Source organism: Rousettus aegyptiacus, unplaced genomic scaffold (genome assembly GCF_014176215.1).
Source record: "Rousettus aegyptiacus isolate mRouAeg1 unplaced genomic scaffold, mRouAeg1.p scaffold_m13_p_16, whole genome shotgun sequence".
Taxonomy (NCBI): domain Eukaryota; kingdom Metazoa; phylum Chordata; class Mammalia; order Chiroptera; family Pteropodidae; genus Rousettus; species Rousettus aegyptiacus.
Window position 1 is genome coordinate 51,365,069 of NW_023416291.1, and position 14,694 is coordinate 51,379,762.

At 57.3% G+C, this 14,694-nt stretch overlaps 1 protein-coding gene across 2 annotated transcripts; it reads left to right on the forward strand.

The window, feature by feature from the left end:
• Positions 1-4: 4 nt before the first annotated feature.
• On the forward strand, positions 5-11,757 carry LOC107511112 (KH-type splicing regulatory protein). 2 transcript variants are annotated; one of them, XM_016145259.2, is made up of 20 exons: positions 6-379; positions 1,995-2,091; positions 2,739-2,777; positions 3,115-3,154; positions 3,999-4,048; positions 4,323-4,394; positions 5,294-5,351; positions 5,594-5,768; positions 5,962-6,060; positions 6,434-6,532; positions 6,670-6,772; positions 7,430-7,530; positions 7,621-7,765; positions 7,842-8,002; positions 8,086-8,195; positions 8,593-8,681; positions 8,778-8,978; positions 9,082-9,159; positions 9,434-9,594; positions 10,694-11,757. In XM_016145259.2, the coding sequence occupies exons 1-20, from the start codon at positions 122-124 to the stop codon at positions 10,700-10,702; spliced, it is 2,145 nt and encodes a 714-aa protein (XP_016000745.2). In that variant the 5' UTR covers positions 6-121; the 3' UTR covers positions 10,703-11,757. The 2 variants fall into 2 exon arrangements, with proteins under 2 accessions (XP_036089927.1, XP_016000745.2); XM_036234034.1 differs by having other exon boundaries at positions 5-379; positions 9,434-11,757.
• The last annotated feature ends 2,937 nt before the right edge of the window (positions 11,758-14,694 follow it).

Sequence of the window (14,694 nt, forward strand, 5' to 3'; positions counted from 1 at the left end):
GGGTTCCCAGAGTGCTTCGCGGCCGTGTGGAGCGAGGCCTTGTTCCCGCGTTGAGCCGCCGCCGCCGCCGCCGCCTCCTCCTCAGCTTCAGCCTCCGCGCCAGGCCCGGCCCCGCCGCGCCATGTCAGACTACAGCACGGGAGGACCCCCACCCGGGCCGCCGCCGCCCGCAGGCGGGGGCGGGGGGTCCGGGGGAGCCGGGGGCGCCGGGGGAGGCCCTCCACCGGGCCCGCCGGGCGCTGGGGACCGGGGCGGCGGCGGCCCCGGCGGCGGCGGCCCGGGCGGGGGGTCAGCCGGAGGCCCCTCACAGCCCCCCGGCGGGGGCGGCCCGGGGATCCGCAAGGACGCCTTCGCCGATGCCGTGCAGCGGGCCCGCCAGGTAAGGAGGCCGAGGGCCTGAGGGGGGCGCGCGCGCGGCGGGGGAGGGGGCGGGGTCACGTGCGCGCGCGCGGGGTCGCGGGGGGGGCGCCAGGGCCGCTGCGGGGTCACGGGGGGCGTGCGCCTGGGTCGCCCCTGGCGCTTCGAGCGGGGTCCCGGGCGGATGACCCTCCGCGGTGAGAAGAGGTGTCTGTGGGGTCCCGGAGCGCGGCCACTCACTTTGGGGACCTCTTCCCGTCTTAGGACACACGAGGATATGCTCCTCTCTTCTGAAAGGAAGGGGCCCACCTTACCGGGGACAGGTCTTGCTTTACCCCGAGCTCCCCATTCGGGCAAGAGCCCTGCGTGCCTCCCTCCCAGCCCCGCTTCAGCCCACCCCCCAGGAAGAAAGGGTCTTGGGGGGAAAAGTCCTTCCTCCGGAGCGGCCAAGCACTTAGGCGAATTGGGGAAGGTGGGCGCACACGGGCCGCCTTGATGCTTCCGGTGGCTTCAAAACATGGTTTGTCTCTTTGGGGGAAAGCCGGGAAGGTCCCACCAGTGTTTTGAGTCTCGATGACAACATGGAGGTGTCACATGCTGATGGGACTTACCTCCCCACTTTCATTTGTATCCTCCCCCGAGGTTAGGGGGGAAGAGGCCCATAGACCGAGAGGAGTTTGCCGCCCTTGCGGGAAGCAAACTCTGGCTGACCGGGTTTCTCCCAGTGCCTCCAGGGCAGGGTGGGAGGTCCGTTAGGTAGGCCTCGTCCCCGCCCTGTGTGGTCTGGCTTCCTCACCCTTCTCACCTCCGGAGGGGGATAGTGTTCTGATGGGCCCTTGATCTGCTTGCCCACTGATGTCTTGAGAAGCAGCTATAACTGGGAGGGTTAGTGATCTGTTGGGATTGGATAAGGCCTCCTCTGAGCAGCCCAAAAGCTTAGGCCCAAAGTGGTAAAAAACTGAGAGAAATGTCAAGATAGATCCTTAGCTCTTGGGTTGTATTTCTTTGGGAAACTTGTAATAATTCCACGAACATGACTGGTGTTGAGTTTGTTGGATGCGGATTTATTTGAAGTTGTTCTTCGTGTGGCTAAATTGTAACATGTTCCAAAAGAGTTTTTTCTTTGGGCAAATGAAGATCTCAGAAGTCTTGAAGCAGTGTCTTCCCTACATTTGTTCTTCGAATGCAAAGATTCTGAGGTTGAGGGAGATAAAGGAAAGTTGTGCTTTTAGTTTTTAGGCACCAGAACGGAGCTGCAGTCTCACTTTCTGGTTCTCTGCGGCCCTCCCTTGTGGAGGAGACATGAGGACCCTCCGTGGCACAGAGGGGCCTTTGACCTTTTACTCTTCTGTTCCTTTCACCATAGAACAAATCAGTGTGAGTTATAGCCTGGCCACAATTTAGGCCCAAATCCCATTGAGAAGGGGAGTTTCGAAATTCCTGGATAACTCTTGAACTGAGACTTCAGGTGAAACTCCTAGAATGTCTGAACCAATAGGCTCTTCCCTAAAGTAGGAGGAAGCCACTCCCAGGCCAGACAGCAAGACTGGAGAACCAGAGAGATTCAGAGAAGTCGATCTAAGCACCACAGAGGTTTGTTTTTTGGTGATAATTCTTCTGTCCTTGCAATTTTCTAGATCGCAGCCAAAATTGGAGGCGACGCTGCTACCACAGTGAATAACAGCACTCCCGATTTTGGTTTTGGGGGCCAAAAGAGGCAGTTGGAAGATGGAGGTAACTACCTGCTGGGGGGAGGGGCTGGGGCAGAGAGTGAGGTGCTTTTGTTTGAATGTGGTTCAAAGTGGGGCGGGGGCCCTGCTGTTTGGTCTTTTAAAACCTCAGCAATTCCAGCTTTGTTCATTCTTTTTTTTGGGCCGCCATCCTGTAGTATCAGGTGGCTGAGAGCGAGGCAGGTTGACTGTGGCTAGGTCCAGGCTGTAAGCACTCAAGATCATTCCTCCCCTTCTGGTAGGCTGGGGAAATGCTGGTACCTTTATTGAGGCCCCACCTAACTAAAATGTGGCTGCCCCTGGGGCATGTGGCATTACCCACATTGGCCAAAGTGATCAACTGGGCGGCCAGCCCACTTTTCAACTGGGACTCTCCCACCCAAGGCAGGTCTGGTCATAAGCTGGAAGGACTCGGGTGCCACCATCATTGTTCCCCCATTATAAAGGGCTTTTTCACGCTGAATGCTGGTGGCGGGATTAATGAAGTCTGGTCCCTCTCTGGGGGTTGCCTGTGCTACTCTCCTGTCTCAGCTCTGATGTTGTGGGGTGGGAGAAGGGGAGATCGTTTGCCAGGACATGTGGTACCAACATCAGATTTGAGGCAGCTGTGGGTGGGTGGGCGCTGCATCTGACATCCTCTGTCTTTCACAGACCAACCGGAGAGCAAGAAACTGGCTTCTCAGGGAGACTGTAAGTCTATTGGGGCAGGCAGAGGGCAGCTCCAGGGTCTTGAGGTTGTTAGGAGTTGGGAGCTAGGAGCACTGAGCACACCTGTCCTTTAGGGAGGCTCTAGGTGTTCATCTTCTGTGGTCCATGAGCTTTAGGGTTCCGAGAGCCCCGGGAACTGAGGCAGCAACACCCAGTGCTTGTGCTCTTGTGAGGAGGGTCCAGTGTGCGCGAGTGCTCAGGAGGGCTCAGACTGCAATAGTGGTGCTCACCACCCCCATGCGGGCAAGAGCACCTGGGGCCAGCGGCGTTCGGGGGCCCGGAGAGGAGCCAGGCCAATCTTCGGGTTTTCTCTCTGCAGCCATCAGTTCTCAACTTGGACCCATCCATCCTCCCCCCAGGTAAGTCGTGATTTGGAGAACATGTTTCCTTGTCTGTCCGCTGTCTCTGGTTTTACTAACTTTGGAGAGTTCTGCCTGGGGGCCGCGCTGTTTAGGGTTGGTCCACCAGAGTGGCCCAAGATGCAGAAAGCTCTGCCTTCATCCTGGACGTTCCTGTGTACAGGGCTGGAGCGAGGGGAGAGTGTTGTGGCAGTTACTTTTAAGGACAGAAGGGTGGTCCCTGCGCTCTGTTCCTTTCTCTGTTGGGGCGGGACACTCAGAAGCGCAGACGACTGTCTTCCTAGAAAAGGCTGGTTTTCTCATCTGTTTTCTGCAAGTGCATGTTGCTGAGAGCTGGTAGAGCCAGAGGGGAGTCTTTCTCGTATCTTTGCCCCCATAGAATGACCTCCGTGAATCTGACAAGAGTCCTTTGTGAAGGACCATGATTTTTTTTTTAATGTAATGAGCCAGAAGTTTCATAAAATACAATAAAAATGACTCGCTAGGGAAATGAAGTAAAAAAGAGACTATTTTTTTAGATGTCAACAGACGTAAAGTGACTATCAGAGTGTTAGGAAAATGCCCAAGTGCGCTCTCTCTCTCCAGGGGCCACGCTGCCCCAGGACAAGCACCTCATGGCTCAGGCAGGGAGACTGAGGCCTCAAGAGGTGGAGAGACCCGCTGTGGGGAGAGGGAGCCCCAGCCCCATGCCGTTAGATTCCACTTAGGCTCGTGGCGTCTTAGTCCCATCGTAGGAAGCGAGTCAGAAGCATCGAGGGGACTTTTCTCCAGGGACACCTTCCGGCTTTCCATCCTTCCTCTGCTGCTTTCCCTTTTCAGACTGACGTTCATTGTCTCTTGGCAGGACTTCAATGACAGAGGAGTACAGGGTCCCAGACGGCATGGTGGGACTGAGTGAGTGTGGGTCACTGTGGTCGGGAGCGCCCATTATCTTCCCCTCTGGGGGACAGTGTCTTGGGAGCCCCTGCCAGCCCAGAAGCCTTTGGTCTGAAAGGGCTTCCCATATCCTGCTCCCACTCTCTGGGCGGGGAGCTCAGTATAGCTCTTGACATAGCTACTATTCCCCCCACCGCCACCAACAGCAAGGCTGGGGACCCCCTCCACCCAGTCTCCTCAGTGCTGGTTCCTTCTATCAATTTCTGCTTTTTTCCTTTTGTCTCCACCTAAGTCATCGGCAGAGGAGGCGAACAGATTAACAAAATCCAGCAGGATTCAGGCTGCAAAGTCCAGATCTCTCCAGGTATGAGTGAGCCAGATTGGTGCCAGGAAGGGGGCCGGGCGCGAGCCGGGCCTAGTGCGCTTCAGTTCTCTCCTAACCTCTGCCCCCCTGGGTGGATGTGAGATCGGCCGGCGTTTGCCGTTTTGTCACTGGTGTACTGAGTGCCTCTCTGGGCCAGGCTCCGTGCACCGTCTCCTTCAGTGCAGCTCCCCCGGGTGGGGCTGCAGCTTCCCTTTGCTCTCGTGCACTGCTGCGGGGAGGGCTGAGGGCGAAGGGCTAGACTCGAACACAGGGCCCTGTTCCAGACCTGCTGCGAACCATTACATTTATTTGCCACCTGAACGAAACCCCTAGTGGAAAGCAAGCAGGACTACGGGGGGCGGGTGAGGAAGAGTGACTTCGAGGTCAGGTGTGAGTTTTAAGCGCAGTTCTGCTCGCTCACCTGCAGGCGCCCGCGTTGCTGGGGTTTCCGAGGGCTTGCCCTCGCGGGGCAGGGCTAGTTGGCTGCGGGCTGCGCGTGTGATGCGTGCGATGCGCGTGAGCGCTCCTGCTGGCAGGCGTGGCCCGCGGTTTGGACTTTCTGGAGTCTGCCTCTCCTTCCGCCTCATCTCGTTCTCTAAAAGCTCCGACTCCCTTATTGGACTTTAGCTTTCTTTTTTAAATTAAGTTTATTGGGGTAACGTCGGTTAATACAATTATGTAATTTTCAGGCGTACATTATAGGACTTTAGCTTTCTGACCTTAGCCTTGCATACAGCAGCCTCCCAGCTGCTTAGAGGAGGTAGATTGATTTGTCAGGCTGCTGCCAGAGGCGGCAGAAGTAGCTTTTGATTGTCCTGGAAGCTTCTCATCGCCACCGAAGACCTGTTTAGGGGCCACAGACCCAGGAGTGCACTGACCCTATCTCCTCTTCTCTCCAGACAGTGGTGGCCTCCCTGAGCGCAGTGTGTCCTTGACAGGAGCCCCAGAATCTGTTCAGTAAGTGCCGGGCTGAGCTTGTCATTGTGGTGGGACCGCGTAGAAGCCCGTTCTATCCCTTTGAAAGTTGGGGGTGACTCCTACGCTGTGTCCTTACACCCCAGCCCCAGAGACTGCTTTGTTCCTTGTGTTTCGTCAGACGCACGTCTTTGAGTCACCTCCTTCCCTTTGATGTGTGGGTGGGGCACGTGCCAAGGCAGTACTCTTTTCAAGTGACAGCCCCATGTTCTTACCCTTCCCAGGAAAGCGAAGATGATGCTGGACGACATCGTCTCTCGGGGTCGTGGGGGTCCCCCGGGACAGTTCCACGACAATGCCAATGGGGGCCAGAACGGCACGGTGCAGGAGATCATGATCCCTGCAGGGAAGGCCGGCCTGGTCATTGGCAAGGGTGGAGAGACAATTAAGCAGCTGCAGGTGAGGGGCGGGTGGGGACAAAAGGCTTCTCCCGGCCAGGAAGTTTCCTTTCTGTGCCTTCCTCAGAACAAGCTCAGTAGCTTTGCCAGTCTTGTGTTTTTTCTCGTCATGGACCCCTCACCCTGACCGAGTACACTAGTCCCCAGAAGGATCTTTGAAAGGCCCGCACTGACAGTCAGTATTGGTTTTAAAGGAAAGAGCTGGAGTGAAGATGATACTAATTCAAGATGGTTCCCAGAATACGAATGTGGACAAACCCCTTCGCATCATCGGGGATCCTTACAAAGTGCAAGTGAGCGCACCCTGCTGGTGGTGGTGGGGTTTGGAGAAGTAAAGGGACCGGGAGACTGGTGGGTGGGCCAGAGATTGGCATGAGAGTGGAGAGGCTGGAGAACGCTGGCCACGCGGTCGGTCCAGGGCACACCTCCTCGTGCTGAAGCCCCTCCCAGCGTTCCTGTGTAAACGTGATCCAGACGCCGCACCTGTTTTCTTAACTGGAACACGGAGGTGCTGGCCGTGCCTGCTGCTCAGGGTGACGTGACGAGTTCAGTCCCTGTGTGTGGGTCCTCGCTCAGGCCCGTGACTCTGCGGTTTGCAGGAGGCTAGTCAGTGGGTGCAGCTGGGCAGCAGTGCTTGCCGTGTGCACCATGCCCTTGTGTTTGCAGCAAGCCTGTGAGATGGTGATGGACATTCTCCGGGAACGTGACCAGGGCGGCTTTGGGGACCGGAACGAGTATGGATCCCGGATTGGCGGGGGCATCGATGTGAGTGCGAACCTCCCCACAGGAAGGAGGGCCATGAGGTCTGGGTGGGGATGCTCCTCATGACTAGTAGACAGCGGGAGGCAGCAGAGCTCCAGGGCTGGAACCCAGCTGACCCTCCGCCTCCCTCCTGCCCTCAGGTCCCAGTGCCTAGGCATTCTGTCGGTGTGGTTATCGGCCGGAGCGGAGAGATGATCAAGAAGATCCAGAACGATGCTGGTGTACGAATCCAGTTCAAACAAGGTCAGGGCCAAGCCGTGGGATTATATTGGCCAGTCTTGTCCTTTTAAGGTCACTTTGAGGGTCCATTTTGGGCAGCTGGGCACCGTGGTTAGCCTGCTGAGCCTCTTCATGGTGTGTTGTTGTTCCTAGACCTTGTCTCCCTCCTTTTGGGACAGCCCATGAGAAAGTTGGTGACAGGCAGACTTTGCAGGTCCAAATGGAGCATGTTTTCCTCCTATCGAATCTACCCCTTTCCTCTCCCCCAGCAGTGGCTTACTCAGCAAGGCAGCCTGGGTACTCTGGGCTGAGTCAGATCAGTACCCCAACCCAGGGCTCCTCCCAGGCCTGGAGAGCCTCTGCGGGCAGGTCCGTGGGGAGGAAGGACCGTTCTGTTGCTTCTCAGAGATTTATTCTTAGTTCTGCAGAAGCATCCATTAGTTCTGAGGGTTCCAATTGTAGAAAGAAGCCCCAGCCACAGCTCCGCCCAGCTGTTGAGTTTTCCTTCTCCAGGGACATGGACTTGCCGCCGCCTTCCTCACTCCTGAACACACGGAGTGCAGTGAGAGACAGTCTGAGGTGTCTCAGACACCCAGCTTGCCGCAGTGCCTCCAGGAGGTAGCGGTTCGGAGTTATGCTTCTCTTTTAAATTTCTGCCTTTGCTCTGGGTGCTGGCCTCAGATGACGGGACAGGCCCTGAGAAGATAGCGCACATCATGGGGCCCCCAGACCGGTGCGAGCACGCGGCGCGGATCATCAATGACCTCCTCCAGAGCCTCCGGGTAGGCGGCACGGGCCAGGCGGGGAGGCCAGTGGGAGCAGACAGGCCCGGCCCGGCGTCCCGCATTCTCCCCCTCTTCCCTGTCTTGCAGAGTGGTCCCCCAGGCCCTCCGGGGGGTCCTGGCATGCCCCCTGGGGGCCGAGGCCGAGGCAGGGGCCAAGGCAACTGGGGTCCTCCTGGCGGGGAGATGACCTTCTCCATCCCCACTCACAAGTGTGGGCTGGTCATCGGCCGAGGTGAGTGGGCCCCCCCTGCGCTCCATCCCTCGCCCACTCCCGCCCGCCCGCCCTTCACTGCCTGTGCGCACTGCAGGTGGCGAGAACGTGAAAGCCATAAACCAGCAGACAGGCGCCTTCGTAGAAATCTCCCGGCAGCTGCCGCCCAACGGGGACCCCAACTTCAAACTGTTTGTCATCCGGGGCTCACCCCAGCAGATCGACCACGCCAAGCAGCTCATCGAGGAGAAGATTGAGGTGCGCTCAGGGAGGGTTCTGGGGACTGGGGCCTGGCTCCTGGCTCCCCATCCACTGACCTTGTCCCATTCTCCTTCCTCCAGGGTCCCCTCTGCCCAGTTGGACCAGGCCCAGGGGGACCAGGCCCAGCTGGCCCCATGGGGCCCTTCAATCCCGGGCCCTTCAATCAGGGGCCGCCAGGGGCTCCCCCTCAGTGAGTATTTCTCAGCTTTGGGATGTGCGAGTCGTTAACAGTGGCAAGAAGAGTGATAAGCTCCATTGTCACTGCCATTACCACCAAGAGGTCCAGGCCCACCTTTCAGAAGCGCTGTTTGGGCGCCCAGACACAGCCCAGCCCAGCCCTCTGTTTTGCAGGCCCCGTTTTTTATAAGATGCCGTAGGCGTTGACCTTGGTCCCTACTCCATGCGTAAATCCGTGCATGTTGAACTTGGGGGACTTCAGTTCACAGACAAGACCTAACACAGCCTGGGTCTTCCATGTTGTCAGTCACCTCATACCTTCACCTGGCCTGGGCCCCCTTCCCGCCAGCCTTCCCTTCCCCCTCGAGGAGCGGCCCTGGCTCATGAGTGTCCCCTTTCTTATCCTGCAGTGCCGGGGGACCCCCTCCTCACCAGTACCCACCCCAGGGCTGGGGCAATACCTACCCCCAGTGGCAGCCACCTGCTCCTCATGACCCAAGTAAGTAAGGCTGCCCACTGGAGGGGCAGCTGGGTGTCTGGGCATGGGGCTGGCCTTTTGTCGCCTCCTCAGCCTACAGCTGCCCTCCTCCTGCAGACAAAGCTGCTGCCGCTGCCGCAGACCCGAACGCAGCCTGGGCCGCCTACTACTCACACTACTACCAGCAGCCCCCAGGCCCAGTGCCCGGCCCCGCCCCCGCTCCTGCGGCCCCGCCCGCACAGGGTGAGCCCCCCCAGCCCCCGCCCACTGGCCAGTCGGACTACACGAAGGCCTGGGAAGAGTATTACAAAAAGATCGGTGAGTGCGCCAGCTGCCTCAGGGGTGCAAGTCAGACAGAGGGGCAGGAGGGCGACCTGGTCCCTGTGCTGTCCTCTAACTGTTGGGTGCCGGCGTCCTGCAGGCCAGCAGCCCCAGCAGCCTGGCGCCCCTCCGCAGCAGGACTACACAAAGGCCTGGGAGGAGTACTACAAGAAGCAGGGTGAGCCGGACAGAGGGGGAGCTGTGGGAGGTGGTGTGCACCCGGGGATGTGGCGTCAGCCTGGTAGCTTTGTACGGAGACAGGTGGTGACCAGACTCAGTGTGATCACACCGTAAGAAATGTAGATGGTAAATAGCTGTTGTTTGCCGAACTGGATGTGATGTATGTCAACTATGCCTTTTATTTTTAAGCAGCTGAGACGGCGGGGCCTGGGGTAGGGCAGGGCCAGGTGCGCTCTTGTGCCCAGCCACACTCACTCTCTCCTCCCCCACAGCTCAAGTGGCCACTGGAGGGGGTCCGGGAGCACCCCCAGGCTCCCAGCCAGACTACAGTGCTGCTTGGGCCGAATATTACAGACAGCAAGCCGCTTACTACGGACAGACTCCAGGCCCCGGTGGCCCCCAGCCTCCACCCGCACAGCAGGGACAGCAGCAGGCAAGTGGGAATTGCCACCCTCCTCCTCCTCCTTTTTCCTTCCAGCCCCCGGCCACCGTCCATCCTGCCTTAGTGGGTAGCGCCGGAAATCCCTTCCCCTGCGGGGTGTGTCCTTGATGCCTGCAGCGGGGGCCATGTGGCCGGAGGTCTCCGGGAGTCCCCACGAGCTGGGGGAAGTGTGCGCTGGGTCCAGAGGTTAAAGAAGAGGCCTCCCTCCGCCGGCCCGCTTGTTCCTGTGTAACGCTGTCGTGATGCTGGGGAGAGCGCGAGACAGATAAAAGGTGGAACTGTTGAACTGGTGGGTAGTCCTGGGGGTGGGGACAGGCTGGCCGCCGACACGTTGGGCACCATCCTGGCTGCTAACTCACTCGAAATCTGGCCACTTGGGAAGAAAACGGATAATTTTTCCCCTCTCTGCATTACTTTTTTGGTTTTTGTTCTATTTTTTATTTTTAAACCCACGGTCTGCCCCCGCCCACCCCCCGGTGCCCAAGTGACTGTGTGTGTGTTGCAGGCGGCCCCAGTGTGGGGCCGCCCCGGCTCCGGTGGGGACTCGGAGAGCCTGCCAAGGGGACTGGCCCTGGGGCCCCCCCACCTGCTCCGCCTGGGCTCAGCCTCTGCTCTGGCGCCCAACCGCGTGTCCCGGTCTTGTCTGTGAAGTGGGCATGATGATCGCTGCCACCTTCCAACCTACCTCACAGGGGTGTTGTGGGGACACCGTGATCTCTGAGATTGTTCATGTTGTGATGCGCCGGGAGCCGCCCGCCTCCTCCCTCCAGACCCCGAATGCCCTCCGCTCCCCTCCGCTCCCCTCCGCTCCCCTCCGCTCCCCTCCGCTCGCCCGCCCGCCCGCCCGCTCGCTCGCTCCGCTCTGCTTCTCTCTTCCTCTCCTTTGTGTCTTTTCTCCTCTTCCACCAAGGAGCCAGTCTGACTTGAGCCGCGTCCCAGGAGCACTTGACTAGACAGTGACAGACACATCTTGCTAGGCACCGGCTCAGGAGAGGGGCTTCCTGGCCCCCTCCTCGCCACTGCCCCCCAGTCTCCCGCCCCCGCCTCCCCTCCCCGTAGTGACCGATTCCTATCTCTTCCCTCTCCGCAGGCTCAATGAATCGAATGAATGTGAACTTCTTCATCTGTGAAAATTCTTTTATTATTATTTTTCCATTTTGTTTCGTTTGGGGGCTTTATTTTGTTTTTCGGTTGTTTTTCCATTTGGTGAGAGCGATGGCTACCGTGGGGGGCAGGGGGCCCTCTCTGTGAGTGGCTTGGAGGTCGGGGCCTGGCTCTCACTCTCGCTCATTCTGTGTGTCTCACATGCTTTTTTCTTTCAAAATTGGGATCCTTCATGTTGAGCCAGCCATAGAAGATAGCGAGAACTAAATCTCTGCCAAAAAAAATTTTTTTTTAAATAAAACACAAAAAGCAAAACAACTTATAAAATTATATATATATATATATAAATCTCTATACCCACCCCCTGCCCCAGCCTTTCTGAAACTGCTTCTTTCAGGGGAAAGCAATTCATTTTCTCCCTGCCATCCTTGGCCCTCTTCATGTTTTTAAAATAAACTTTTAAAAAGGAAAAAAAGTCACTCTTGCTATTTCTTTTTTTTAGTTAGAGTTGGAACATTCCTTGGACCAGGTGTTGCTATTGCAGGACAAACCGCCCCGCCCCCAGCCCCGGCCTCTCTGCTCCTCCTCTCGCTCCTCCTCCCGCCCTCGCTCGGCTTCCCTAGCCCTCCCCGCGCCCCCCTCCCAGGACTGGTCTGTCGTGTTTCATCTGTTCAAGAGGACATTGAAACTGAAACAAATTGAGAACAAAACAAAAAAAAAATTGTATGGCAGTTTTTACTTTTTATCGCTCGTTTTTAACTTCACAAATAAATGATAACAAAACCTCCCCATGTCTGCCGGGTGCCGTCTCTGTCTCTGTCCCCTCCCCCAGAGTTTTGAAACAGATGTGTTCTTCATAGATGTAAAAGCCTGATAACGGTGATTGGAAATTACAAGCTTTGTGTTGTTTTTTCTTTTTTTTTTAAGAAAACAATTATAAGAGAAAATAGTTTTCCGCAGGTGCGTTGTGCTTTCCTATAACATCTTGGTTTTTTTTGTTTTTTTTTGTTTTTGTTTTTTGGTTAAATAAAGTGCTTTTGTCTAAAACTGCGTGCTGGCCGCAGTTGTGTTTGTAGAGGAACGAAGCTTGGCCAATGAGAGTGGGGTACCGGCCCCCAAAGACTGCCCTCTGGTTTTGCCTTGCAGGGAGAGGCAGGCCACGCCCCTGTGCATTCTGCCCCCACGGGGCTCTTCCCTCTGGGAACTTGGGGAGCCAGGAAGCTGGGGTGATCCCCGAGGACAGGCGTTCCCATGGATGCAGCCTGCCGCACGGCAGACCTGTCTCGCAGGAGCTGGCCCGGCCTCACTACGCGCCTAGCTGTGGCCTCGCTCGTTAGCCCCACGGTGGAGACCTGCGCTGTTCAGAGAGGTGCTGCCAGTTCCAGTGCTGGGCGGCAGGCCATGGCCTCCGAAGGATGAGGACAGGAGGTGGGCGGGACACTGCGTGGCGGGAGTGTTCCTTTTAGAAGTAGGGTTGACTGGCAACACAAGCCAGTCTCGCATTCGGAGTCTGGGTGCCTGGGCCCACGGGCTGCGATGGCAGCGCTGAGTGGGAGCCCGCAACAGTGCCGCTGCTAGGGGGCGCTGCCCGGCGGGCGACCTTGCACCTGTGTGAGGGACCGGCCCTTAACAGAGTGTTCATTGGCGGCCCCAGTAAGCCCACCTTGTGGCGCCGCGGGCCAGGAAGGACTTGCTCTGGGGACATGTGAGCAGTCAGCTTAGAGCCCCGGGCTTCCCAGACGCCGTCCTACTCCACAGGCGCTGCACCCCTTCTGAGCCCTGTGCGGGCAGTTGGCCCCCGGCCCCTCCTGTCTGCCGCAGGGTTCCGATGACAGCAGCACTTAGCGAAAATGTTTTCTGGATTGGCTTCTGCCAAGATGTAGAGGAGAGGGAGCACGCGGGGCTGGTTCTGAGTCTCAGCGGGGTTGACCTCCGCCTCAGCTTGGGGGAACCGCTCACGGCCTCTCTGAAGTGCGGGCAGAGTCCGGAGCTGCGTGCGGTGCGGTGCGGTGAGGGAGGGAGGAGGGGCGCAGTCAGCAAAGGCCACGAGCCTGGCGCGGGTCCCGCAGGGAGGAGGCCTCCCGTCCTGTCCTCCGTGGTCGGAGCTCGTCCACAGGCACCGCTGTCCCTCTCTCTAGCTTCATGTTCCGTCCGTCGGGGGTGAGAACATCACCGGAGTTCCCTCTCTCTGTGACCATGAAAAGTACAGGAATTGCGTGAGTCGCTTTGAGAATTGCCGTCCCTGCTTCCCACCTTGAGAATCTGTTGATTTGAGTTGCGCTGCGGTTGGCCAGTTGTCACGATCCTATGCTTGATAGGTACGTTCTAAGTGTTTAATTCTGCAGTTTGGGAGCCCGTCACCGCCTTTAGGTCTTAAGCATCACAGCTGGGAGGCCGCAGCCTACACCGGAACTGCCCAGCGGAGAGGACGGAAGTCCTCGGCACCCAGCGGGTCACCGGCCCGGAGAGGCCGTGCCACACAGTGCCACCGGTGCTGGTGAAGCTGGAGCCCTGCTCCCCTGGGGGCCAGGGCGGGGGGCAGCCAGCCGGGCACACTCATGTCTCGGGGCAGGTTCTGCTGGGAGAGGTCAGGACGGGCTCGCACTGGTTGTTGGGTGTCTGCAGGCACTGGTGGATGCCGGCTCGCAGTCCGCCCGCCCGCCTGCCGCCCCTCCCGGCCCCTCCAGTGCTCTCCTGGCCATCGTCTCCGTGGAGCCGGCAAACCAGATGACGATGCTGGGGGCTCAGCCCACCTAGGCACCCAGGAAAGGGGCCGGGTGAGAAAGAGGCTGGGCTTGGCAGGCCCTGTGCACCCCCAGATCAGGAATCCAGGATTGTGTGGGCCGGAGGAGAATAATGGGGCCCCCTGGGTCCTTTTTATTTTTCTGGTTCCAGGTTTTTGCCTTAACATTTATTTTTGGATTAGAAGGCTATCAGCAGAGCTCAAGCCGACCAACCAGCAGCAAAGAGTGGCGTGCCCCTGGCTGTCCACGCCCAGGCCTGCCCGCCCCGGAGGCGGCCGAGTGTTGTTTCTTGTGTCTCCTTCTGGAGCTGATTTTAGGCGTAGAAATAAGTCCTGTTCTGATATTTTTCCTTTTTTTATATACAAACAGTGAAGACCCATATTTGCCCTTGATTTTTATTCACTGTATTATCAGAAATGATTCCATCTTGGCACGTTAGGAGATTCTTGATTCTTTTTAACTGCCGTGTGGTACTCCGCTGTGTGGATGTACCGTAATTTACCTAACTAGTCCTCGTTAATGGGCATTGCATTGAAATACGCTTTTTAAAATAGGGTTTAACCCGTGTTCCGTTTAGGAAAAAAAGTGCCGCTTGCTGCCACTTAATTTTACATAAACACACTCTTTGAGGCTGAAGCAAACCCGACTGGTTTTCAACATGAAAATAAAATACAAAAACTGTTCTTGGAGTCATTCCAAAGAGAGCTTGTCTCTAATCCCAACGTAACAGAAATGTGTGCATACATTGGATTCGTCAAATGAATCCTCGGCTGACAATTGAGAACGATGTTAACATCATGTCGGAACGCTACATTTTCTAGGATTTGACATTTTCAGCGATCGAGAATTACTATGTTTCGTAAGTGGAAATACCACTACTAAAAACAATGCTGTAAACAGAGTGAAGCCACGTGTTTCCAAAGGCTATCGATATACTAGAGTGATGTGCAAATGATAATGAAAGCGAGATATTTTCTGCCAAACTTCGGGTGCGAGGGCAGGACCATAATCTGCGAGTTATCTCGGGGTAAGCGCTGCAGCCGCAAATGCCCGCACGCGTTTGCAGAGCACGGAACGGGGCGAGTAGTCTTCACTTGTCCAGCTTGTCGCCGCCCACTCCACTGGCTGCTCTCCCTGACTGGCCCGGCTCAGGGAGACCTTCCCAGCTCACAACGGCTACCCACGGGAAGCTCCACCTCCTAGTTCCTCCAGAATTTGCTTGTACAAAGGAATCCAACAGCAC

Excerpts from the sequence above, each read along its gene's own strand:
- LOC107511112 (XM_036234034.1), top strand. The coding sequence starts at position 122 with ATGTCAGACTACAGCACGGGAGGACCCCCACCCGGGCCGCCGCCGCCC. Across the intron at positions 2,092-2,738 it reads GAGGCAGTTGGAAGATGGAG|ACCAACCGGAGAGCAAGAAA; the intron begins GTAACTACCTGC and ends TGTCTTTCACAG. Across the intron at positions 3,155-3,998 it reads CCCATCCATCCTCCCCCCAG|GACTTCAATGACAGAGGAGT; the intron begins GTAAGTCGTGAT and ends GTCTCTTGGCAG.